Source organism: Haliaeetus leucocephalus, unplaced genomic scaffold (genome assembly GCF_000737465.1).
Source record: "Haliaeetus leucocephalus isolate CR32 unplaced genomic scaffold, Haliaeetus_leucocephalus-4.0 Scaffold306, whole genome shotgun sequence".
Lineage (NCBI taxonomy): Eukaryota > Metazoa > Chordata > Aves > Accipitriformes > Accipitridae > Haliaeetus > Haliaeetus leucocephalus.
This window is the reverse complement of record NW_010972742.1, coordinates 6,279,701-6,304,649: the sequence shown is the minus strand read 5'-3', so window position 1 is coordinate 6,304,649 and position 24,949 is coordinate 6,279,701. Positions and strand designations below refer to the sequence as shown.

Here is a 24,949-nt window from a genome sequence, read left to right as displayed (position 1 = left end):
ATGGCCGGGATCGCTGCCGTCCTCAGCCTCACGTCGCTGCTGCCCACGGCTGCCTTTCCCTGCGGAGCCCCACGCCTGCAGCACCCGGACAACGCCACGGCATCGAAGGTAGGAGAGACCCAAGCTGCCGGGGGGCTGCCCCACTCCTGCAACGAGTTTGCGGGTGCTCTGATAAGCCTCACTGTCCCCTGGGAAAGAGGGAAACCCTCCCTTTCCCCCTGGCACATCTGCCAAGGCACCATCTGCAACAAACGGGAAACACTTGCTTTCCAAAACACCTCAGATTACCCAGTTTTCTTGTGGTCTTCCACCAAGAAGGTGACCTTAAAACAAGGGGGGCTGGCTGGGTATTTTTTGGTGCAATTCCCCCAGGGAAGCACGGGGCTGTCCTGGCCCTGCTGCACTGCGCAGGAGCACGGGAGCCAACACTGGCACCGTTTCCCAATCCCCACATTCAGCTATTTTTTTTCCCCCATACATTTGCACAGGTTTCATTTTCTTGCTGCCAGTACGGTGCAAGAGGGAGAACTAGCAGAGGCCTGAGGTCAAAAATAACAATTTTGCCACGGGGAGGCTAGAAATCTCTCCCCCAAACCTCCCCCTGCAAACCCAAAAGCTCTCACCGCCCTGTCTCTCTCTCCCCACAGCTGCTGGGGATGTGGCTGTACGTGGCCGGGGCTGCCCAGTTCCCCCAGCACCTCCTGGAGATGCTGCTCATCGACCACGGCCACCTCCACGTGGAGCCTCACACCGGCGAGCAGGAGCTGCTCATTACCCAGCGCGTGGCCGTGTAAGATGCAGCCCTCGGGTCTCTCTGCCCCAACCCATCTCCTCCCACGTGCTGCAGCCCCCAAAGCCATTTCAACACAAGATATGAGCATGATTTCAGACTGGTTTTCCCAAGGAGAGAGCCTCTCCCAGCTGCTCCGTGCATGCTCTCCCATCCCCTCTCTTCCTCACCCCTTCTTTTATTTATTTCAACAGCCCCCATGTTTAGGCAAATCTTGCAAGGCGCAGAGGTCTTGCGGGCAGCAAGCCCTGCAGGTGTGGATGCTGCAGGACGCAGGCAAGGAGAAGACCTCTCCAGAGGAGAAGACCTCTCCAGAGGTCCTTGCACCACGGCTGCTAACTCTGCTGGGCACCAAAAGCTGTTTTTCCCCCCACCAGGGTCAGACTTTAAGGAGATGAATTCTTCTGTGCCAACACAGGCAGCTCTTTGCAGTTTGGGTTATTTTGGGGTGGAAAACATCTCGCTACCAAGGAGCCGGGGCAAAGGCAATGCAGAGACCACAAGCTGCAGGTGGAGGTCAGACCAAAGGAACAGGAGAAATGGCTTAGTTTTAACAGTGAGAGCAATTAACCCTGGGGAGGAGTGGGCAGGTGCCCTGTGCCAGGGCTTTGCTGGTCCTTTCCAGCCCACGGCAGGGGTCTCTGCTCCCCTTTCCTGCATTACCCCTTCCCCTCTCTTTCTCCAGGGGGGACCAATGTCTCACCAACAACTCCACCTACTTCGAAATCACTGCTGGTAACACCACACTGGTGAAGCAAGGTAAGCAGCACCAGCGGGTACAGCCATCGAGGTTATCACCCAGTCCTTTTTTTGGACAGGCTGAGACATGGAAATGGCCCATGTCCATGTTTTACATCATCTGATGCATTTTATTCCCGGGTCACTTTGTCTCTTTGAAGCCTCAGGGGACTCCCCAGGGCCAGGGGCACCTTGGGCCAGCCCCGCTCCTGGGGCACCCCGGGGATTGTGGCCCCGCCATCAAGCCACACTAAACCCTACAAAGAAATGCCGTGCTGGGAGCAAGGAGCAAACCTGCTCCCATCCCCATAGGAGAAGACCACTTCTTTTGTAAAGTTATTTCACAGTCCCTCAGGGAAAGGAGGGGAACATTCATGGCAGGTTTCAGCAAATTAATGAAGCCTTGCATTCTGAATTGTTTCCTCCTCACTGAGGAAACAGGGTGAGCCACTTGGGGTGGGAATTGCAAACCCCTGAGATGCAGTTTGCACTGACTCAGCCACAACAGCATTACTGCAAGCAAGGAACAGTTTCTCTCCATTTTTGCAGCCCCCTCAAGCTGCGAGGTCAAGCACTCAGGGCCAGGCAGACCCCCTCATACCCCAAGCACCAGCGAGCCAGACCATCCAGCACGTTGCAACAGCAGGACAGGAGCTGGGTGACTTCAGCTCCTTCACACCTCAGGCCCACATTTAAGAAACACAATTCAAATAAACCAGGAGCCAAACAACTTACCTCACGTCAGGACATTTGTCCTCACTTGCTGCTAAGGTCTGGATCCCAGGTGCTACTGGCATTGCGCGCACCTGGGCTGCAGTTTATCCCTGCTGCAGCACTGAAAAATCTGAATATTGTGGCTCTTCCCAACCTGATTCTGTTCTCTCGAAGCCAAGACCCAGCAAACTGTGGGGATGCTGATGAACCTCAGCTCTGAAGACATTTTACTTATCCAGTACCAACTGCAGATGGAAAGAACATATTTGGGACTGTATCTCTACGGTATGCAAACTCCATCCTAAAGGAACTTCAAGCTAGCATGGGACACCAAAACACGCACATATAATTATCAGCTAAAACCGTGCAGCAACTTGGTTTTGCCAACAGTCAGTGATTTTGTGAGACTGCTGCTCCAGTGGTCACGGGAGTATTTACAAACCCCATTTAAACCTAAATCTTTTGGCAGAGTAGGAAGAGCAAGTTAAAGACAAAACCCACTTACACCATAAATATTCAAAGAACAGGAAGCAAATACAATTCAGCATCGATACCATTCTAAAATCTCCATATTTTCAAGCAACCGTGATTTTTTGGCACTTGCCTCCCAGGGCAGAGCACATGGCTTTGCAGTACCAGCACAGGCAAAGCTGATCAGATCTTACCTACAACCCCATAAAGCAGCATTTTAGACCTTGATGAGGCTTCCTGTTGCCCTTCCAAGCTGCAAAGCAGTTGTTTAAGAGAGTTCAAAGACACATATAGAAAACCGCCTCCATAATTAACCTTGGTTCCTCCTGATGCCCCAGGAGCATCAGACTATCCTGTAACCCCTTAGAGCAGACAGGACCAGAGCTGACTGAGGAGAGGGTTAAAAAAGGCAATGCCTGAGGTTGGTTTTGTTCAGGTATATTCACCATGGGGGTGAGAGACCCCGGCAGAGACCACGTCAACAGCAAGCCTTGGTGGGAGCACAGGGAAGGGAGGCAGCAAGGGCAGGGCATGAAGGCCACCGGTCCATATTTAACGCCTGGCAAATGCTTCTCCTTTTCCAGCCCGAAACCTGAGCGTAAGCACAGCCCACTGGGAAGAGTTCGAGCGTCACGCCAAGTGCCTGGGGGTGAGCAAAGAGGAGATCGTGTACGCGCCGTGGAAAACGGTACGTGGCTGCTCGTGGGTGGGCAAGGGTCAGCAGAGCCGCTGCAGCCCCCACCCCTGGCAAGGGTACCAAGACCCTGGGCTGTAGGTCCAGCCGCCAAACAGGGGTCTTGGAGAGACATTTTCAAGTTGGTGGAAATGATTTACGGGACTAAGTAAAGGCAGGATTGCTTCGACAGCGACGGTGGTTTAAAATAACACACCCCCCCAGATACACAACTCCCCAAAGCAAATATCTGCACCCGAGCATCTCCAGTGGGAAACCTGGTAACTGCCTGCCTCCCCCTGCTAGGGGGGAGATAGCTAAAGCATGGGATTTTTGCCCTGAAATTCCTCATTTTGCATCTCCCGGCAGAGGCCAGCTGCCTCCAGGAGCTGCAGCAAGGGGCAGGAGGGGCTGATGCCCCTGGGACATGGCACAGCACAGCCCTGCTTCATCCAAAGCTGCAACCATTTAAACCCCTAAAAACCTTGGGTTGCTCTCAGATTGGGATTTGCTTTTCTGGCACTCGGAGGTGCTGTGTGATGAGTGGTTTTGTAGCCCAGCTGTCTGTAAGTGGGGTTCAGGAAGATTGCACAAGCCAGTCGTCCTCCCACCCCAGCACCGGGGTGTCCAGCACAGTGGCTCCTTTTGGGCTGGGAGCTGGCCCTGATCTCCCAGCCCCACGGGACATCAGGAAAGAGGCAACACCAGCCACTCCCACAAAATCAGACTTTTTCCTTTAGTTTTTCCATCAAAAAATTAACCAGACCCAGCCCTAGCCCTAACCTCTGCCACCTGATTTAGGACATTTTATCCCGCAAATGACCCCAGTCCCCAAGCCAGCTTGAGGGGCTCCCTTTTGCAAACTGGGGGGTGAAAAAATATCTTACCTTTTCCTGTCCCGTTCTGTCTATCCATTTCTGTCCTCACCATTTGCTCACCCACAGCAGGAGATTCTCAGCTTCCAGCAGTGCCCAAAACCCCACTCTGAGCTGCCAGACTGGACCCAACACAACCCCTGACAGCCCCCAGCCTCAAGATACTACTTTTAGAGCTGTCCCCGACAGGTTCGGGGGAACTGGGGACAGGAACGTAGGCACAGGTTGAAACCCTGTGGTGGGGCAGGGGCAGGTCTCCTCTCCCCATTAGGCAACAGGCAGCACCTGGGAGGCAGGGCCCAGCCCCCCCACATTAACAGCTGGATCACATTTAAATTTGGGCAAGACAAATTACATTTAGAGAAAAGCAAGAGTGGAATCAGCTAGAACCATTTGTCCTTACAAGCCTTGGTGTGATCACAGTTAGCAGAGCAGGGCTTTGTGCCCACCTGAGAGGCAGGACACTGCATCTGAGGAGTAAAATGAAACCAGTTAAACAAATGCAGAAAAGATTTTAGGGACCTTTATCATCTGGCTGACAGAGATGGATGTGAAGAGAACACCAGAGCAGAGACTCACGTACCCCTGTGTCAGCCTGAGGCATTAGCAGGACTCAAACCACGCTAATTCTGAGTGCCTGGCTAGCATAGGGCTTTTACTTATTTCTCAAAGTTTGAATCCCCCTTTCCTTCAGAGCATACTTACTGACCCTCCCAGCATAGTACAGCTTTGCCCCAGAAACCTGGTTTCCTCTTTATAGCACAGGTGTGGAAAATGGCAGCAGCTCAGCACCCAGGCAAGCAGTGTCTGTGATTGGGGCAGCATGGGGAAGCCTGTAGCTTCTCTAGGCCCTCCTAGACTTATAATCAGATAAAAAGGAAAAGAAAAATACTTCTTTCTTCAGTAAATTCTCTCCTGCTGGTGCACTGGCTGTTTCACTTATGCCCTTGCTGTTGTTTTGGAAGGAGCTTTGTCAAACGAAAGAAATCAAAAAAGGAAACAGCCCATGCACGGAGCCCACGGCTGCGGTCACAGCATCACCTCCTCTGGGTACCCGCCAGCCTGGGAGCACGGGTAACTGATGCCACATTAGGCAATAAATGTTTTCTTCAAATCTGATGCATTTTGTTGCTGAGATGTTGGAGAGCAGGGGTTCTGAGGAGATCAGAAGCGGGGCTTGCGAAAAGAAATTGAACACCCAAGTCAGCTTGTGTGTCATTCAACTAGGAGTTGGGAAAAGTCAACCTTAAGCAATTGGGGATGCAAGACAAGGTGACACATGGAAGTTTTTTCAACGCTGTCTCAGTCCACTCAGCGTCACACCCAAGCTCACAAGAGAGCTCTACTAAAAAAGCAGTACTTAAATGAAGCAGTAATACAGGCTAACCAGAAGAGGGCAATCATTAACTATTTTAAATGAGCATGCGAAGCATTTGATGAGTAACTGGAGTATCTAGAGGGCTAGAAACTTAACTTTAAAGTGTACAGTCTGAGAGGAAGAGGGTGCTTAGCTAGAAGCAACCACCCAATTCTCTTGACAGCAGCTTGACTAGCAGAAGTAGCCCAGCTGGGGCCAACATTCCTGCCTAAACCCTTTGGACTGGGTGAGAGCTCCCCCAATAATGTTCATCCACAGCAAGGTTTGCAACATAGGGTGATGACGCTGACAAATTATCCTCCTGCCAGAGAGGGAGGGGATGCTAACCCAACCCAGGCTGGATTTTTACTTCTCCAGAGAAAAAGGTCATGTTTCCTCATTTCCCAATAAGCTAGGCACCCTGGAGGCGAGAAGGTTCAAGTGCCAAGATTCACATTGCTTTCCATGCCTCTGGTACACCCCTGCACTCGTCAGGCACCTCACGCATCCCTTATCACACCCCCAGCCCCAAAGAGGAGGAAAGCACTGTCACTCTGCATTTGTGAAAGCGGGGGGAGTTTAAAAAGAGGCTGCTTTTGTTGCGTGTCTGGAGAATAAGTCAGTCTCAGCTCTAACCTAGTAATTAAGCACTGAAAATATCTCTCTTCCTTAAAAAGGAAGAAGAGCTGGAGGGAACGCAGCAAAGAGGAGAGCCCTGCTCCTCCCTCTGCAGCACCAGGGTGCCCTGTCCCTGTACAGCAGCGTTTACTGGGCAGTGTTTCAGTGTCGAGCCTTTGGCCTGATTCCTGTAGCAAAAATGAGTTTTGCAAGGTCAAGTACAGCCAATTCCCTCCTGGTCTCAGGGCACAGGTAGTTGGCCAGCCCTTGCTTCAGACACATCTTTATCGGCTTGTGACACAAAACATAACCCCCCAGCTCGAGGAGCGAGACAGTTAAAGGGTAGGAGAGGGCAGCGGTGCGAGAGGGGATGCTGCCAGCAGCCTTGAGCGCTGCAGTCCAAGAGTGCGTCGATAAGCGTCTCAGCTGACCGAAGCTGACACCGCTGGAAAGCACTGGCTCAGATTACAAGGACCCAGACTTCATGAGTAGATTCACAGCTGAATAAAAGCCTTGAATTACAGTCAGACGCATAACGAACCAACAAACCCAGTCTGGCCCCCACGGCAAGTTTTGTTAACCGAATCAGAGGCCACCTGCACTACCAGCTATGGTTCCTGAATGACCTTCAAGGATAGCTCCTGGTTGGGTTTTTATTTGTTTAAGAAAAAATTGTACAAAGCCTTTCTTTTGAAAACCCTGTAAGCCAGGTTCCTTTGAGGGCATAATTGGACTGCAGAGTTTCCAGCTTCTCTGGGAAACTCACTTCTCTGAACAGAGAGGTTTAGATACTGCATGGATGAGCAAAGTCCAGCAACACTTGAGGCAGGTTAACAGCATCTGAACATCCCTGACTCATCACCACCATCATTAGCTTTGATCTCAGGTTTGCTGGTTTTGCCTTTAAGAATTCTGTTCTCCCAGGTCCTCATAGGGAGGATCCTTGCCGGTGTCAGCATCCTTGGTGAGAATCATCTCAGGAAGAGTCTGGCCATGAACAGCACCAATACACCATATCGAGAAAGAGTTGCAGACATGTGGTATCTCTTTGACAGACCTTTATTAGCAGACTGTTCCCTACATGAAGAATCCAAGTTAGATTTGCATTATAACAATTTGTGGTTACAGCTACAAAGATGGTTGTCATTTTGCATTGATTTTTGCATTCTGATATTCATATTCCCATTAGGCCACACTGGTAGGAAGGAGCCACTGCAGAATTTATGACAGGTCTCAAGAAGGGGGGGTGGAAAAAAAATCATACCGCTAATCCAGATTGGTTAAATTTCCACATGGCTAACTACTGACAGCACTGGATAGTCAAGGCAGAGCCTCACCTGGAAGACTCTCCATGAACCACCAAAATCTGTCAACAAAAAAGCAGCTGCTGAGTACTAGCAAATCCTTTTCTGATTTCTCACACACTTTTCCACAGTGCCCGCTTGCACAGGAAGAGCACTGGCTCAGCAGCAGGGTCTGCTGATTCAGCCTCAAAGCACGACTGCAGCAGCTTGTGTCCAAGTGCAAGTTTCCTTCCATCTCTCTGGAAACTTGTATTTCCTTTAGTCCCTGAGATTTCTCCCCTCCCCCCTTACCTAATAATTCCCCAAGATCGCTCTCAATTAGCCGTTGTGACATCCAACATGCACAGACCTTCAACTTCCCAACTTCAGCCATCCACCACCTGAAACCCTTTCAACCACACACAGAGGCAATTCCAAAATAAGGCAAGCCTCACAGTGCACCCTCTCCCCTCCTCCCAAGTTACTGCTTCCTCTCCAACTCCCTTCTCTCCTATGGCTTCTTGCTACAGAATTTCTCTGGGCTGAGGTCCTCCAGCAACAACCCCAGATATGGGAAAGGCAGCTCAAGCCCCAAAGGGAAGGTACACAAGTGACTTTCGCATCCCTCCCCACGACTTAGCTGTGTGATGTAAGAGAACAAATAGAGAACTTTTTAAAACAGGAGAAATATAAGCACAGCAACAATATTTAAACAAGTCTATAAAAATAGTCTGACATAACTCTGTTCAAATAAATACAAAATAAATATGCTTTAAGCAGTAAAACAGTGGAATGCAAACGCTGGTCCATTTTGCCCAAAATGAAAAGGTGGATGAGGATCTCCCAGGCCTCAGAAGCCAGATCCTATCAACTAAAGTAGCCCATAATGCAGTCAGAGAAATTTTAAAGCCATCTCTTTCCCTTAGCCTTATGAAAAGCACCCTTTGAAAGAAAAGCAAGCTGTCTTCAGGACTAAAAGCTCACCTCTCCCAGTGGCAACCAGCCCCTCTCCCTAACACCCCTTCCCACAGCAGACATACTCCTGGCTTGGGGACTCCATCCCGCTAATGCAAACCTGAACATCAATCTACAAAGAGGTCTAAAGAGATAGACAGCAGCGTAGGCACAGGGTTTGGAAAAGGTCCACCAGCTATCCTCGGCACCAGGCAGAATGGAATTCAGAGGTCCATGCAACGCTGCACAGGGGCTCTCGTGTCGTGCTGGGAGCACAACTGCACAGGAGTTGTGAAATATTGTCTTTTGTTCACTAAAGCCATGCATCAAGGTGCCAGTCCATCCAGGGCTCTCTTGCTTTCCCCTTTCCAAGCCCCTGCTGATTATAAGACAAGCCAATCCCGGCATGCAAAGGATACAGGCATGCAGGCTCTAGTCTGCTGCTTCTGTTAGTAAGTGCATCTTGTTAGTGGATTTATGAGACACACTTAAACCTATAAAAAATAAATAATCCTAATTCTTCATCAGGCTGGCCTAAGTAACCTTCAGCCTGACTGGATAAACCACTGCCCACCAGCCCTCAAAACCAGTAGAGTTCAAAGTTACATTTCATGTCAAGTCTTGGAAGCAGAACATGAACGTCTCCTACCCAAAGGAATATATGTAAACATAATAACAAGCCTGGTGTGGCAGCAGCTCCTACACAAGGTTTGTACAAATTTAAACAATGGGTAGGAAGTTAAACAACTGAATGGAAAAAGAAGCTCTCTGAATGGAAAAAGAAGCTCTTTCAGCAAGTCAGAAGGTGCTCATCTGCAGGCAAACAGCTCTGTACACACAATACGCTGAAAGCAGACGTGTTACCCAAATCTTTGCTACTCTGCCATACTGCTGGGAACTGACCTCAGCTACTCATGCCTTAAGATTCTCCCAGGAGTTCACCTCCTGGTCTCCCAAAAGGCCCAACAAAAAGGACCACATGATGGTTTATGTGGAGCTCTGAGTAGCAAGATGGCAAAGGACACCAGATCCTCCCCTCCCCCTTACTGACTCACAAACTATCTGAGATTTCACAGCTTTGCTTAGTCAGCTTAGTGTCAACACATTCACAGAATGAGAGATGGCTATACGTCTTGGGATTGCACCCCAAGATTTCAGAGTTCAAAGTCCTTGGCATCTCCTGGTCACCGTGACTGCACGCCCAGAGTCATCTTCAAGTTTTCATAAACCACGTAGCTGATGCTTACAGCTGGGATCACCTTCATAAAATTCGGCGCCAGACCCCGGTAAAGACCAAATGCTCCCTCCGTCTTCAGAATGTGTTTAAACAGTCCCCTCATCGTCACTTCGGGAGCACCCTCCACTGAAGCTGCAATAGAGAAAGCCACAATAAATAATGCAGCCTACATGGTAAAAACACTTTAGGTTAAAACCTGTCTCACAGAGCAGTTCTGATTCACATGCTTCCTGTGGATGTTCACAGACCAAAAAACGCTTCATGGGGGACAGCATTTAACTTCTCAGCAAGCCATGGCTGTGCTGCACATCGCAGCCATTTTCTCAAAACTGCTCTGCAGACTCCCTTAGCCCAAAACTCCTGATCTGAGCAAAACAGAACCTCTGTCCTGGAGGTGCTTAGCCCCAGACGCTAAGGGCAGCATAAAGTCCACTGTCCTCTTGCAGCGTGGCAAATAGCCTACTGCTCATCTGCACTGTCCAGTTAAGGCTGTTGTTGCAATGTTTACACTAGAGGACCTTTACCCTGTTCAGAGACCATGACAGGAGTTCCCAGAAGTTCTCACCTTGGGCCTGCATGCGTGTCCTCACGAGAGCCAGTGGGTAACTGGCAAGCTGTCCACAGGTACTGGAGATGGTGCCACAAGCCAGCAGAACAAAGACTCCAGGGTCAGCACTGTTGACAGCATAGCGTTGCAACCAGGCGTTTTTTAGTGTCTGGAAGGAACAAGCCAGATGTTAGCAGCAAAGAGGCAATCAAAAGAACATCACATTACATACAAGATCTAGCAAAAAGGCCCAGAAAGCTATATGCAAATTCAGCCAGAAGCACCAGGGTTGAGAGGTCCCTGATGTTGACTAGGAAAGGAGAATCACTGTATTGGATTATGGTTTAGGCCATTTTGGCTAAAAATCCACCTGTGCCCCTTAAGGCTGATCAAGAAAGCTTTGAAAAATTACTTAAACTCCTGTAAGTAACTGACAGGTCCTACAGTGATAAATCTACACAAGCAGCACAGCCCTACAATAGGTTAAAGGCTTCATACCTCATAGACTGCCAGGTCAATACCAGCATATGGAATGATTCCTAGCATGTTGGGGATGTAGCCTTTGTAGAAGGCAGCCATTCCTTCCTTCGAAAGGATGTTTTTGGCACAGTCCAACATGCCTGAATATTGTCCTGTCTTCCTTAGAGCCATTCGTGTTTTCAGAACCTGGGGACAAGAAGAAATGCCTTGAAGGTCTACAGGAGAATCAACAGGAGAAAAACATATAGACAATGACATTCTTAAGAGCATGATGGTCAGGACTAAGCAAGTGTCATGCAAGCAATAGTACTTGGTATCATTTCCAAGAACTCATTAAGCTATAACAGTACTGGCGTTCTACCTACATTTCCCATCACAGCACCTTACCATGACCCCTCATGGGCTGGACTATCAACCACCTGCCTCACCTCCATTGGGTAGATGCTGCTCTGTGCAATGGCCCCAGCCAGAGAACCAGCTAACAGTCGCTCATGAATCCTCAGCATTTCTTGGTCAGTACCAATGAACCGCTTGATCTGTAGAAGCCAAGACAGACAGACACTGAGGCTCACTGACTTCTCTCAGCCATTTTTTTTTTTTTTTTTCAACTTGTCCTTCTGCAAACCCTTCTGCAGCCAGACTTCTCTGTGCTCTTTTACTCACCTGCTCATAGGCCATGAACTTAATGGCAGATTCCGGTGCAATCTTCAACACATTGATGCCATTCCCTCGCCACAGTGACCTTGGTCCACCCTCTCGGATCATTTGAGTAAAACCGCCAACGATGCACATGTTGTTACTGCGGGAGGCATGAACCTGGGAGAGAGCGAGTGAGCTTGGATTAGTTCCAGTCCTGATTACGACAGTGCTACGTTTTTCTGTAATCCAGGGACAAAAGGGCGCTTTTCTATTTACCCAGAGATTTGCCAAGGCTTTAATCCCTTCCAGATAACTTCTACAATAGGAAAGCAAGCTTCTTTTCTTTTTTGCAAAGTCTAGTGTTAACTAATGAATCTAATCAGTATCTCCCTCTGGAATGGGAGGAAAGGTTAAATAGGCAACTTCCATACCTAGCGTAGGATCAGCTACCCAGGGTAAACTTCTCTGCTGGCTCAAAAGCAGGTACAGTGACAAAGCAGGCTAAAATCAAGTTTTGTAACTCATTTCTAATGCTGATAATACTGATACTGAGTACCAGCTCTGCCAGCTGACCACCACAACCACGTCAGCTCTCATGGCCTCAGGGTCTCTCTCACGGGAACACAAGACTTTAACCTGTTTCACCAAAACCCAAGTTTCCCAGTTTCCTGAACCACAAAGCTCTCTAACTATTGACAGTTTTCACATGTCTACCTCCCAAAAGCTTCTCTCTGTTTTTTCCAGTCAACGAAGAATAACTTTTTTAGCATGACTTTGATCATTCAAATAATCCAAAAAGTTTTCAAAAATACCAATATAAAAGCAATGAGATTGAGCCTGGCCAGAGTGCTGTACTGTGTTGATGAACATTATCATCTTCAAGGCATCACTTCGCAAGAATATTAAAGGAATCTGCCTCGGTATTCAAACAAACTGGAACTGCTCCATCATACCTGCATGAGCACTTTCAAGCGGTCCAAGGGAGCTGTACAGGTTCTGGACACGGCACCTGCACCTCCACCTGCAACCAGATGTCTCCACCACATCCCTGTCTGCCTCTCTTCCACTGTGAACTCATCAGGGACAGTCAAATTCTCTCCTACATCAAAGATCTGCAAAAATATAAGGTGTCAAGAAATATTTCATCAGCTAACGATCTTGCCAAAGTTTTATTGCTCTTTATCAGTGCTAAGTGTTGAAGTACTGGATACACTTATTCCAAGTCAGCCGCTTATCTATAGCCATTAACTGCTGCGTCTGGCCACAGGAACTGCCACTGCTATAGCACATCACAAGGGGAACCTTCACATTTAGAGACTTCTGTCCAAGGACCTGGCAACTGCTGAATATTTGTCTGCATTAAAATACTGTGGATCGTAGTAAGGAACAAAAAGATCAACTGCGGGCAGCTGCGTGTTAAAAAAGCTGGAGCTCTCTGGAACCTTCCAAGCTCACAGCCAGTTTAATCTCGTTACATGCTATTTACACACACTGAAATATCTCCAGGAAGGACGGCTGCCTGTCAAATCAGTTTCTAGTCTTAACAGGTCTTGAACCAGCAGGGGCTGGCCACTGGTATGACCTCTCAGAGGTGCAAGCCAAGTGAACACCCTCATCTTCTTGCAGAATGTGCAGTTTATATCACCTGTGCCAGAGGCTTCAAGCCATGCCAGTGATAAGTGGCAAGATAACAGGACAGGACAGGAAGCAATTGGGCTTCTAGGGCTACAAGGCAGCTATTGAACCATGAAGATAAAAGATAGGGACCGCCAATAGCAGCTCCTGGGGATCAGGACTCTGACTGAGAAGCTGGGGAAAGACCAAGACCTGTTGCAGAGGAACCGCTTCTTACCGTGGAGTGCTTCCAGTACAGGATGATTTCAGGAATGTTCTCCACTGGGTGCAGCAGATGATAGTCTCGCCACTCATTCCAATCAATTGTCATTGTCCCATTTTTATCCATGCTAAAAAGATTTATCATTAGATGAGTACAGATTCCCACTGGGTGACAAATTCCTCCTCCCTTCCCTTTGGTTATTCAGGCCTACACCAAAAAAAGCTTTGCAAAGCAACTACTAAAAGACTTCTAAAGAGACACAAGACAAAGCTAGGAAATCTTCTATTCACCAAACATTGCAGAGAGGTAGAAGTGGGCTCCCTTTTTCCTCCCCTTTCTCTCCCCTTTAACTGACCCACAACAGTAGTTGCACCCCCTCCTACCAAAATTAGGGACGTAACTGACACTGAAGGGAAAATAATACTTACTAGGTGACAGGACCCCAGAAGTGTCCCGTCCTTATTCTGACACACAGGCAAACAGACAGAGGGAAGGTAGCAGAGGAAAGAAAGAGGAAAAAACAGCACAAATAAGTGGTTGTTAACATGTTAGTGCCACATGCATAAAGCACTCAGCGTTTCCAAAGAGCAACTGCACAGGCCCTCTCCAAAGCAGCAAGCTCAGGGCAGCAGGACAATCAGACAGGGGTGCAAAACAGCTCAGGTGCAAGCACTTCCCCACAACAGGTCAGGAAGGTAAGAGATTCTGACAGTAATTCTCCATAATGCATTACAACCTTTTAAGTGTCAATTAATGGAAAAAAATCAAAACGAAGAGTAATAGGCAAAAAGAGAGGAGCTGAAGTCTCTGGGAAGTGTGTAAAGGGTAGAAAGAGGAGATGGGTTCCACGTCCCTACATTTCTTTCTAACCCCTTCAACAGTAAAACAGAACCACCAGCTGAATCCTCACCTCTTCAGTATTTTCTCAGCCTGCTGTTCAGAGATCTTGACTCCCAGGTCCCGAAGAGACTGTACAATCTCCTGGGCATCAATACGGCCTGCAAAGATAAGCCAGTGAGCTCAAGCATACATATTACAAGCTAATACACACAGTAGTCTATTCATGAGCATAAGAAAGGTGTTTACCATCGTTCTTCTTATCCAAACTCTTGAAGACCAGTCTCAGCTTCTTTTCATGATCTTGGAGATAGTGAACAAATTCCTCAAAATCCAGCTGTCCATCCAGGTCCTTGTCTCCAGCCTTTACAATTTTCTGTTCAGAAAACAATCAAAAACTGTCACCTCCTTTGTTCATTCAGCTAGATCTGCCCCTTCTTCTACCATATTTAAAGATCATTCCCTGCACGACTTTGACTTTTCCTCCAGAAAGTAGCCGACAGAATTAGGATAATTCCTCAAAGAAATTTGAGCAAAGCAGTAGTGTAGAAAAGTCACCTGATTCCAGGCAACTGTCTCCCAAAGTTACTTACGCAGATGAAATGCCCCATGCTTTTATCAGGGGTATTCTCCTAGTATCATGTGTCTAATCTCAGTCCTGTATCTTGATTAACACCTTACAAAGCCCTTGTGGAGGTTCTTGAACTAAGTATGAGGCAACAGATTTGCACAAAAAGTGAATCACAAAATGTCAGGTAATAAAAAATACCTGAACAGAAAAAGGAATTTCATGCCTACTATGATGCCTGAAGAAGTAAGCTCCCTCTGGCAATAACTAACTCCAACCAGAAAAAGCCTGTCCAGCTCTAGCAGACACAGCCAAAGATAAAAACCCCTATGAACTGGTTTAGGCACCCTGAAGCTATGTGCTTTAATTATACAAGTTTCCATGAGAGGTATATAGAACAAGAAAAGGTTCTTAGTAGGACAAAGCTAAAATCAAGATCAGACTCTGTGCCAGACATCTAGGACAAGGTAAACAACTAATTAATTCACTCCAGCATGGGGCAATAGCTGATGGACTGTCCTATCTAAGGGCACGTGGCTACTTGTTGACAAGAGAGGTGATCTCCGAACTGTAAGAATGTGGCTCAGGGAGTTCCTACTCCCCTTCTTGTTCAGTCACTTGCCTTTGACAGCCTTTAAGTCTTTTTCAACATGCATCAGTGAGCAACACTAAATGAGGTGTGAGTCAGTCTCCTGCATCATCTGAATTTTTGTTTTAATTCTTGTAACTTTTATGTGAACAGCAGGTGGGTTGTTAAGGAAGCTCTGAGCTGAGATCAAACACTAGGCTAACCCTCCGTTTACCAATATTTTGTTCAATATTTAGGCTTCAAAGGTAATAGGCAAACCTAAGCTTATCAAGATATTTCCTCAGCCTATGAGCACCAGTCACCTTCATAAGCCTTAAGTCTTTGTTTCAATGCCATTTTAAACTACTTCAATACTAAATACTTAACTATTAAAAATCTCTCTTGCCCCACCAAGTCCTGCCACTTTAGCCCTAATGCTACGAAGATTATTCCTAATTGGTTTATGAACCTTAAATAAGAAAGTGCTGTCCCAGCTGCCCTGACCTTTGAGGTATGCCTAGTATTCTCAACCTGCAATTTATCATATGACTGTTGTAAAGTTCAGATATGACCCCACATTCAACTTGTAGGCTAAAGATAGACCAACACCCCTTGCATGTCAGCAGACTGGCCTTGGAACAGCTGAATCAGGGCTTCCCTCTGAGTGGCAACCCCCAACCAGTTGACAGGCACTAGTAATTCGGAGGCACTGTAAGAGAGATGCGGCTGTGCAACTGCTCCTGTTCTCTCAGCATGCCCCTAACAACCGCAGAGATGTGCAATGAGCAATCAGAGACCGCAGGTAATAAAAGCTGCCTTGCTCTGCTAGCCTTCTTCCTCCATGATCACAAAGCAAAAACGCTGCAAGCCTGTCAAACAGTAACCTGCAACACATGTGAAGCGTGAGAAAGCCAAGCTCCCAGCATCTTCTCCAGAGATAATGAACAAATATCTGCCTGCAGCTCTTCACCTTTAACAGTAAATATGTAGTAATCTCCATAGACAGAACCAGTCATTAACAGCTATGCTGGCTGAAGACGTTTCTATGGTCACCTGCATAACAGGCAGCCCCTGCAGCACGCTTTGGGACTCCACACATCTTACAGCCTGCTACATCCCCCATTTGTGTGTCTGCACAAAGGTATAAAAAGTCTACCCAGCTTTGCTGTTCAATAATCAGCTGTCTGGGCTCCTGACAGCCTGGTCATGAAAATCACACCAGTAGCAGCAAGCTGAAAGCAAGGGCTGTGATACAGAGTCAGACGGAACGCTCTGTCGATTTAGTGCATCTCCCTTCTCCAGCCAAGGAAAATGCTCTTGCACAACCTCCCCCAGCTCAGCCCACCCACTGCTGCTAAGGCGGTCTCCGGCTCATAGCACAAACCTGCTCACCTTCACCAGGGTGAGACCTGCACCAGCTTGAGCTGACATTAGATTACACACCTCCTGTCAGAAGGGGGGGCAGGTGGAAGGGTGTAAGAAGGAAAAGGAAGAGGATGTGAAACATCGTATTTGAGCAGACCAGTTAAAACAGAAGAATCCGTAGTTTGGAAAAGCCCTTTTTCTACTTAACTTACATCAAATTGACTGGTTTAAACAGTCTTGGAGGCACTGAGATCTCATTAGATTCAAGCCAAAAGAATCAAAAAGAAAAAAAGTCCACTCCATGCTGTTTCGGCAATCCCTGCCAAGGCACAAGAGAAACGTCTCCATGCTGTGCCCAGCTATTACAACAGAGCCATCATGAACTTCTCCCCCTCCAAACAGTCACTCCGGGTGTTGGAGACCACCCCTCCGCAGCTCACTCCCTCCCATTCCTCCCTCGGGGCCATACCTGCTTCCACTGGCGGTAGGTGGAGAACTCCTGGGAAGGAATGAAGAGGCTGAGTCGGAAGATCGATTTGAGTTCAGCCGGCAGCCCTTTCGACTCAAAGTATTCAAACTCCGTCTGCGACTCCCCGAACACTGGCACATACAGACAGAGGCAGAGCATCTTTCTGAGCCGGAGACTCAGCTGCCCTTCTCAGACCGACCGGGAAGGGAAGTAAAACTGAATGATTCCCCTGAGCTAATTTCAGTGCGTAGTGGAAAGGAAATGCCAGCAAGTCCCATGACACACGGTTATGAGCGCACCGGGCTCCTGTGGGATTGGCTGTACAAGCCCTGCCCTTCTACTTAAAAGGGAGGCCGTGGCTGTACAGTCCCACCCAGCTGCCAGCCAGACACTGGATCTGGAGGAGGCATGTGAGCTGCCTCACATTGCTCAACAGCCAGGCTCCCATTAAGCCCAGAGACCTTTCATCACGCTCACCGCAACTTAACTCTTACTGGGCATGTCTTTTAACCCAACAGGCTTTGGCCAACATCCAAGACGCTCACTTGCTGTTCCTTATGTCCGATGGGTCCTTTCTGATCCTGTTCTCACCCCTCCCGGGATTTACATGTGCAGCACAGTAGGGACCAGTCTTGATCATAACCTCTCCCACCATACAACACAGGAGAACTCTCACTGTCTTCCTCTTCCCAAAAATTCTTCCTCTAAAACACAGTAACAGCAGGATGCCAACCACTTACTGCTTTCATACATGTTGGGGAAATCCAGCTTAAGCAAAAGCCTTGAAATTCCACTTCTGTAAGGTTACTGTGCTATGCCAGAGTTGATTGGCTTTGGTTGCAAGTTCTCCCAAAACCACTTGTGCCGGCTAGGAGCAGGCAACCCCTGCGTACCAAGACCTCTCTCCTCTGCAGCACTCCGGTTACTAATACAGGCAGCAATAAAGCCGATAGCGAAGGTTTGCTATTATGCCAAATACCCAGAAAACCACCAAAATCAAGAGCAGGCATCCAAACAGACCCAGCTGCTTCAAAGCCTCCTAGCTAAGCATCCACACAGCAGTTACGCCAGCTGAATAGTTTTTCCTCCTCTTCCAACTACAATTAAACATTGCAGTTGGATATGCCCTATAATGAGAAGTGGCCCGGGCAGAACAACATTTTCCAGTTTCTACCATTTACAATTTAACCACTTTGTAAGCGAGTTCTTGAGCTTTCATCAGGAGCAAGCCAGGCTGAAGAGGGAGTGTGGCACACGCATCATTTAATGCGCATATAATTACAGGCTTCTGAGCATTTAGTGAAGTTTGATGTATGGGATAGCACCTAGCACTACAGTGAGAGCACCAAACAAGAGCAGCAGGTTGCTGCTCAGTACAGAATTACTAATTGCTAACATGAATTTTAAAATAAAGTTATAGTCTTGATATTCGTAAAAGAGAAGCTATCATACAAGATGCAAAAAGCCGTAGCCAATAACCGAAACACTACAAACCTGCCTGCACTTGAAGCAACACAGCACATTTACTAAACTGGTTTAAGCCAGTCCAGCTAACAGCTTTCCCCACCACTGCGGACACAGCAACATTTTCTTGTGTTTGCTCTGTTTAAACAGACTGCCTGGCCAGTGCAAAGTCCAAAAAGCACTCCCCTCCTCAGATCCTAATGCACAAGGGGCCTTTACATCTTTACTGTGGTATTTTGTTCTTTAGATTTAAAGAAAAGCCAAGGTCTCCAATAAGCCGTTTGTGGAGTTGCATGTCAATCACACGAATTGGGAATATTTAATCTGGGGCTTTATTTCAAGGATTTTTTTTTTTTTTTAAAAAAGCTTAATAGATTACAACTTGCAGCAATTCAGCACCCTTGAGAATCGTGACCTACAACGGTTTCCTGTGCCCTCCCCCAGGCACCTCACCTACCATGGCACCCCTGCCACATTACCTAACCAGGCTTAACCTACTCCCTGCTGACGTCTCTCTGAGCGAAAACAGGATCTTCTCAGGGACTCCAGATCCTCTTAAAGACCAGCTGCAGCAGCTCGCTACATGCATGCCAACAGTACACCCCAGCCTTCCTACCGAGTCGAGTCTCACTGCAAGCAGCACCCTAATGCCACACACCACTAGCCAAAAGCAAATGCCTTCAGTGGCCTGACCAAGGTGAGCAGCTCCCCCCCAGCTCCAGGTACTAAGTGAACAAATGTAACTCAGATTTGCCCCACCAAGCCCTAAGATCCTCCATAGTCCTTCCCACGAGCTGCCAAGCATCACTATTATAGCTGCTTGGCAGCTCAGTTGCTATGCCAACATGATGCAGATTTTCCTAATAAACTCTGTCTAGAGTTGGCAGCTAAAGACAAAAGGCAAAATTTGCACATTTTAGGAAAAAAAGCCCTACTACCTACGTCAGAGGAAAGGAGAAAGGTAATTAGGCTCAGAAAGCTGATTTTAAGCAGGGTATTAATTACAGGACAGCAACCTAAGGAGAGACATATTACGAATGAAGTTTATACCAGCAGTTCTGGTTATAATGACAAAGGGAACTTAAACAAGCATTAACAATTTTTTAGATTTCCCCTAAAAAAAATCCTGGTAAACTTGGAAGTACTCAAAAGCAAAATAGCTCACCAAAGCTGCAGGGATCAGGGCTGCTGGAACACAACTAGTTATGTGGTCACCACCCAAGCCTCAGCACACACAGCCAGTCCCGCTCTCCCAGCCCCTGCCACTGCAGACAGCAGCACACCCACCCCAGGGCTTCAGACGCGAGCTACGGACACTACATCCCTCATTAGCACTATCTATTCCTGATCAAACCGAGGACAGGGCACAGAGCTCCAAATAAAGTCAGTCCTTTCAAGTCAGTCCTCCCTGATACTTCTTCCATCCACCAATTTGCCAATGAAGCCAGAGCAGGACCTACACATTTTTGGTCAATGTGAAGCCAGCCTAGCTAATACCCTCCTCTGCTAAAGGGAGCACTAGATGGGTCGGTCTTCCCTCTACAGAAGGCTCACTTTTCTTGCCATCAAGGAAGCTGCAAACTCATTTTCATTTTATTTATAGGATTTGGTGCTTATTTAAATGCTGCACGAGTTACCAGTTTCAATACCCTGCCATTCCAACACTCATCTCTCCAAGTCATTTGTACTCTTCTAGGCACCTGCTTCATCACCAGTTTACTACATCAGCTCCAGAAGGTACCTCCCAAAGGATGGGAGGATGCAGCCATACAAGGAGCAGGAAAGTACATTGTTTAATTTTTAATTTACTTTGCTAAAAAAAAAAAGTCCCTAAAAATATCAAGTGCCAGTGAGCGTCACAGCCACGTAACTAACATCCTCTTTCACAGGCAAAACAGCTTTCTGGGCGAGTACACCATGGGCCAGAGAGAGAACCGCTATTGCTCTAAGTTTTCACTAGGTTCTGCTGACTTGGTATTTTTTAATTTCTGGAAACTAGCTTATAATTAATTGTACTGTACAGAAAGTCCTCACAAAGCACAAACAAAGAATATAAAGTGTATGAAGGAGGGGAGTTAATCATTTAAGAGACCCCAGCAGAGTAAAGAGCTGCAGCCAGCCAAGACTGTGCAAGGGGAAGGATAGAGACCAGGGAAGGCAGACAGCACTACATGGTATTTGACATAAAGGTAACCAGGAAAGGTGACCTGTTCCACTGACAACACACAGATCCAAATTACAAGTCCAGATGGTGACATCAGGGGCAGATCATACCTCTCTTCTGTGTACACACAAACCCAGGGGCCAACTCATCACATTTGCAATCAGTATTTTCTCCCACATTTGCAGAAACAGCCTCATGTTGAAATCTTTACCTTCAAGCAAGGATCCGAGCAGAAACATGCCAATGACAATGTGAAGATCGAAGAGCCAGGGTTAGGAAGCACCTCCACTCAAGTTTATCGATACATGTCAATTCCTTACAGTAACCCCAGTATCAGGCATGTTACTTTGGGGGGGGGGGGGGGAGGGTGTTAGCAGATAGGTAGTTACAGGTATTTTTACAAAATAAAGTGGCATACCAGTCAAGAAACTTCTCCCAAGGTCACAGACAATCAGTGGCAGAGAACAAAAGCAATGTGTCCCCCACATTTTCTTTAAACACCAAATAATACTGTTTGCTCACAGTGGTTTATAATCTATCCCTAAGGCTGTATGAGACTTTTTGCAACACTTCTCCTTCAGGCAGGTAATTAGAACACAGATATCTGATCAAGCACAAACAAGTCATTGCAGCTTAACAAGTTACTGTCCATCAACTGAGCCACGATGGCTAGATGCAGTATTAGCTGGCCTGAATTGCAAGGTAAAACATATCTGCATAATCCTCAACAGAAGAGCTTTACACTGTGTTTTACTTTACAATCAGGGCAGGCTAAAATTACACAGTCACAACCTCCTAGCAGATGGGCAGTTACTTCCTAGGCTGCAATAACTCCATTTTACCACATCCTTATCATCTACGTATTTCTCCACTAGCCAATTTTAGGGTTCCTATGCAGCAAAACTTCCCAGGGTCACACAGGAAAGAGGAGATTGGTATTAACTTTCAGAAAGCTTCATTTGCAGGTGTGAACAGATGGACTCCCCCTGACTGAGGGACCATTGTTCCCTGAAAGACACCAGATATTTTCAGCCCTACACTTTCAAGGTTTTCATCACAACCTCCTTCAGTTCTGAGCCTCTGTCCTTCTTCAACCTCTGCACAAAAGTCCTCCTCAAAATGTGCACACTCCTCTTTTTGAAGAGGATGTACATTACTAACTGCTAACGATACGAATGGAGGCAAAAGTCCCTGCAGATCTTTCAGTCTGATTCAAGCAGGGAGTGGCTTCTGCTCCCCAGAATGCAAAATGCCACCCTGCCTGTTTCCATTCAAAACAGCAACAGAACAGATATTAATCCCCTCCACAACTTAAACCTGTTCGTCCCCCATTTTAGAGAGAAAGCTTACAGCAACAACCATGCCTGATTCCCTGTCAAATAAGCTGGATCCTGCAAGTCACGCACCCCTACCCCTGCTGCAGACCTTTAGTATCATCCCAAGCTCCCACCACTCGCAAGGGTTATGCCCGACTCCTTCTCCCCTAATCCCAGGTCATACCCTTGGTTTTAAACCACAGGTAGTCAGAGCTGACTGCACCATCCTCAGGAGAGATGGACAGCATTCCCTCCCCATCAAAAATAAACCAGAATTGCAGTCAGCCAGCACTGTGCTAGAAGCCCAGGCACTAAACTAAGCAGCTTTTGTTCACCGCCCCCCCAGACAAAGCTTCACCATTTATTCTCCGCCAATTGTGCGCACCCACCACTCCCCGCTCTCCCATCCCTGGGAAGTTCCCATCCCCACGCAGATTTTAGTCTCTCCCTTATGCCACCCGCTCCCCAGGGACAGGCTTTACTCTCTTCCGGTCTGTGCCATTCAGATAATACAGCCAGTTACTCATTTGCTCAAAACATGCTAGCTTTTCCAGAGGCTTGCCAAATTACCCAAGACTGACTTCGGAACATTTTAGGATCTATTTGATCCTTTGCTGATCTCCAGTGCAGGGGTGGGACTCACCGCTAACCTGCACTATCATTCCCTGCCCTCTCAGTCATGCTTCTTACAAGTTGCCCAGGAACCTTCGAGACCCCTGTACTCCCCCTTGTCCCCCAGAAGCATTTTTTTTCCCCCCTTTTGAACACTATGTCTGAAAGGTTAGATCACCTCCCCTCTTCACAGTCATTCCCCTGGTCCCCCACATTTCCCTTCTAGCAAGCACACATGTTGGACCCTGCTTCCTTTTCCTGTTCCTCTCCCCCCTCCCCAAATACACATACACACACCCCCAGCTACTCACACGCTCCACCGGCACCACCCCTACTCCCGGCAGACCACACACTCTGCTGTCATGTGCGCCAACCCCTCCTCAGGCCCCTGGATATCCCATTACCTTTGGAAAATGCTCTGCGGGTCCAACCACCAGTAGGATAGTTGGTCTCCTTTCAGTGGGATCAGTCCCTCTGTCCTGTGGCTTCCCCAACATCTTTGGCCCTTTCTCCCCGGGGCCTGGAAGTGGGGTGGTGTTTCTGGCCTCATCCTCTTTTCCATCTGCAGGACCTTGGCATATGGCCCTGGGAAGGAAGCTAGACAGAAAATGCCAAAGGGTCTGCAGCATTGCTGCTCCAGCGAGCATCGCAGGCAGGGAAACCCTGCGCGCTCAGGAGCTGCCCGCTGCCAAGGATGATGTGACTGCACTACCAAGCACCCCCAAGATGGGAATCAGCACGGCAGCCAGCGGGAGGTTCAACCCAGCGACTCCACGGGCTCAGATTCTTTACAGACCGCTCCTGCGGACGCTTCCTGCCTTTTGAAATTGCTGCTACTGCAGTCGTGCCTGGCCTGACAAGCAGCTCATTGTACCAGAGCCTCAGAAATCTGATGGCAACAGACAAAGCACAAGACCCCTGGCATGGAGAAGCAGAGACGCTTGGAGACTGCTTGGACAGAGAAGCCAAGACGCTGCACTTAAGAGGAAAGCTAAAGATGAACCTCTCCGAGAGAAGCTTCTCAGAGCTGCCAATTAACCCGCGCGTCCCGGCTCATCCCAACGGTACATCAGACGAGCAGCGAGGCTGAACACCCAGGCTGCGTCCCCACTGCAGCAGTGCCCAGCCAATCCTCGCTCCCAACACTGCGGTGGCTCCGGAGCAAGGCAGCGCGCGCAGCCGGCCGGGAACGCGCCCTCCACGCAGGAGACACCCCGCAGAGGAGCGCGCCTGCCAGCTCCATCGGGCAGGTACGGGCAGGGAGGGCAGCAGGGCGGCCAAAGCCACAGCCCCGAGGCAACTGGGCAGCACAGGATCGTCCAAGGCATGTATGTGCCTGCTTCTGGGGCTCTGCAGCTTCGGCTGCAGCTCTTTGTTAGAGCAGCAGATGGTTCTCCGGAGAGAGGCCGGCTTTTCCCGGCCATGGCTGAATTAACCTCTAACTGCACCCTCTCTCCCTGGTCTATTATAGTCTCACCCGTCATTACAATAGCTCTTTGGTGCTGCATTGTGCTTCTGCCATTTGGCTTTCAGCACAACCCCGCGACATACTTGCGCAGCGTTTACAGCTATTCATCTATGCAAGATCTAATGCATGGTGGCTAAACTATCGCCGATTAGTCAAACAGGCTGAGTTCTGCTGAAGGAGCCTTTAACCGTACAGCCAGAGCAGGACTAATATGTAAGAACAGAACACATGACATTCCCCAAGTTTCTACAAGAGATGCCATGTTTCCCTCTGCTGCCACAGCAACAATGGCTCATAGCCCCGGCTGTAAAGCTGGGGCTATCGGCCTCCCGACCGGGGCACCACCAGAAAAGTCAACCCACCTTGGTGGAATGGAGCAGCCCACATCTGGCAGGCACAACAGCACACTGGAGACCATAAGGGCTCATTTTCCATTTTCAAGTACCAACAACTTACTTTGTAGCCCTAGATTCTTGCCTGCCTTTTGCATCTACAGACAGAGGGCACTGTGTGCCTCGCTTTCCAAAGTAGCATGACTTTCCCATAAGAAAACAGTTTGGGGTTTTTAAAACGCAGGATAAATAAGTACAGACTACAGCTTCCATCACCCAAGGCTCCCTACCCACAGTAGCACAGCAAGATCCACGGTGAGCAGAGGACCTCAGTTTTCAGCTTTTAACTTTGAGTGACAGACTGAAGGAAACTTTTGTTTTACAGATGTTAGATATGAAAATACAATCAAAAACTAGAAGGACAGCAAGCTTTAAGTAGCCGATTAGCAAATAAATTTGAGAGGAAGAACACTAAACATCACACTTGGGACCTTGCTAATGTTGAATTCCTTTAACCAACATGAGTAATGGAAAAAGTGAGACAAGTACATAGAAGACATCACATTAAAAAAG

General features: G+C 48.0%; 2 protein-coding genes across 3 annotated transcripts; one reads left to right on the top strand and one right to left on the bottom strand.

Annotated features, from left to right (window-relative positions):
• Window positions 1–5,343, top strand: LOC104834049 (alpha-1-acid glycoprotein-like). Its single transcript, XM_010571132.1, has 6 exons — window positions 1–108; window positions 648–790; window positions 1,476–1,549; window positions 2,417–2,527; window positions 3,298–3,401; window positions 5,227–5,343. Exons 1-6 carry the CDS (start codon window positions 1–3, stop codon window positions 5,341–5,343), a joined length of 657 nt encoding a protein of 218 aa, XP_010569434.1.
• A 1,934-nt stretch (window positions 5,344–7,277) lies between these two features.
• On the bottom strand, window positions 7,278–24,247 carry SLC25A25 (solute carrier family 25 (mitochondrial carrier; phosphate carrier), member 25). 2 transcript variants are annotated; one of them, XM_010570997.1, is made up of 11 exons: window positions 22,981–23,065; window positions 17,021–17,724; window positions 14,300–14,426; window positions 14,124–14,211; window positions 13,229–13,340; window positions 12,330–12,488; window positions 11,401–11,553; window positions 11,166–11,273; window positions 10,756–10,923; window positions 10,276–10,426; window positions 7,278–9,842 (listed from the first exon to the last, which is right to left on the bottom strand). In XM_010570997.1, exons 2-11 carry the CDS (start codon window positions 17,177–17,179, stop codon window positions 9,658–9,660), a joined length of 1,410 nt encoding a protein of 469 aa, XP_010569299.1. In that variant the 5' UTR covers window positions 17,180–17,724; window positions 22,981–23,065; the 3' UTR covers window positions 7,278–9,657. The 2 variants fall into 2 exon arrangements, with proteins under 2 accessions (XP_010569299.1, XP_010569298.1); XM_010570996.1 differs by lacking the exon at window positions 17,021–17,724 and having other exon boundaries at window positions 22,981–24,247.
• Window positions 24,248–24,949: the final 702 nt, after the last annotated feature.

What these genes read in the sequence shown, in the direction of transcription:
- SLC25A25 (XM_010570996.1), bottom strand. Translation starts at nt 23,223, where the DNA reads ATGCTCGCTGGAGCAGCAATGCTGCAGACCCTTTGGCATTTTCTGTCT. An exon ending in TTTGGATAAGAAGAACGATG is followed by an intron (nt 14,212 to 14,299) that starts GTAAACACCTTT and finishes TTATCTTTGCAG; the next exon opens with GCCGTATTGATGCCCAGGAG. An exon ending in AGTTCATGGCCTATGAGCAG is followed by an intron (nt 11,274 to 11,400) that starts GTGAGTAAAAGA and finishes TGGCTTCTACAG; the next exon opens with ATCAAGCGGTTCATTGGTAC.
- LOC104834049 (XM_010571132.1), top strand. Translation starts at nt 1, where the DNA reads ATGGCCGGGATCGCTGCCGTCCTCAGCCTCACGTCGCTGCTGCCCACG. An exon ending in ACAACGCCACGGCATCGAAG is followed by an intron (nt 109 to 647) that starts GTAGGAGAGACC and finishes CTCTCCCCACAG; the next exon opens with CTGCTGGGGATGTGGCTGTA. An exon ending in ATTACCCAGCGCGTGGCCGT is followed by an intron (nt 791 to 1,475) that starts GTAAGATGCAGC and finishes CTCTTTCTCCAG; the next exon opens with GGGGGACCAATGTCTCACCA.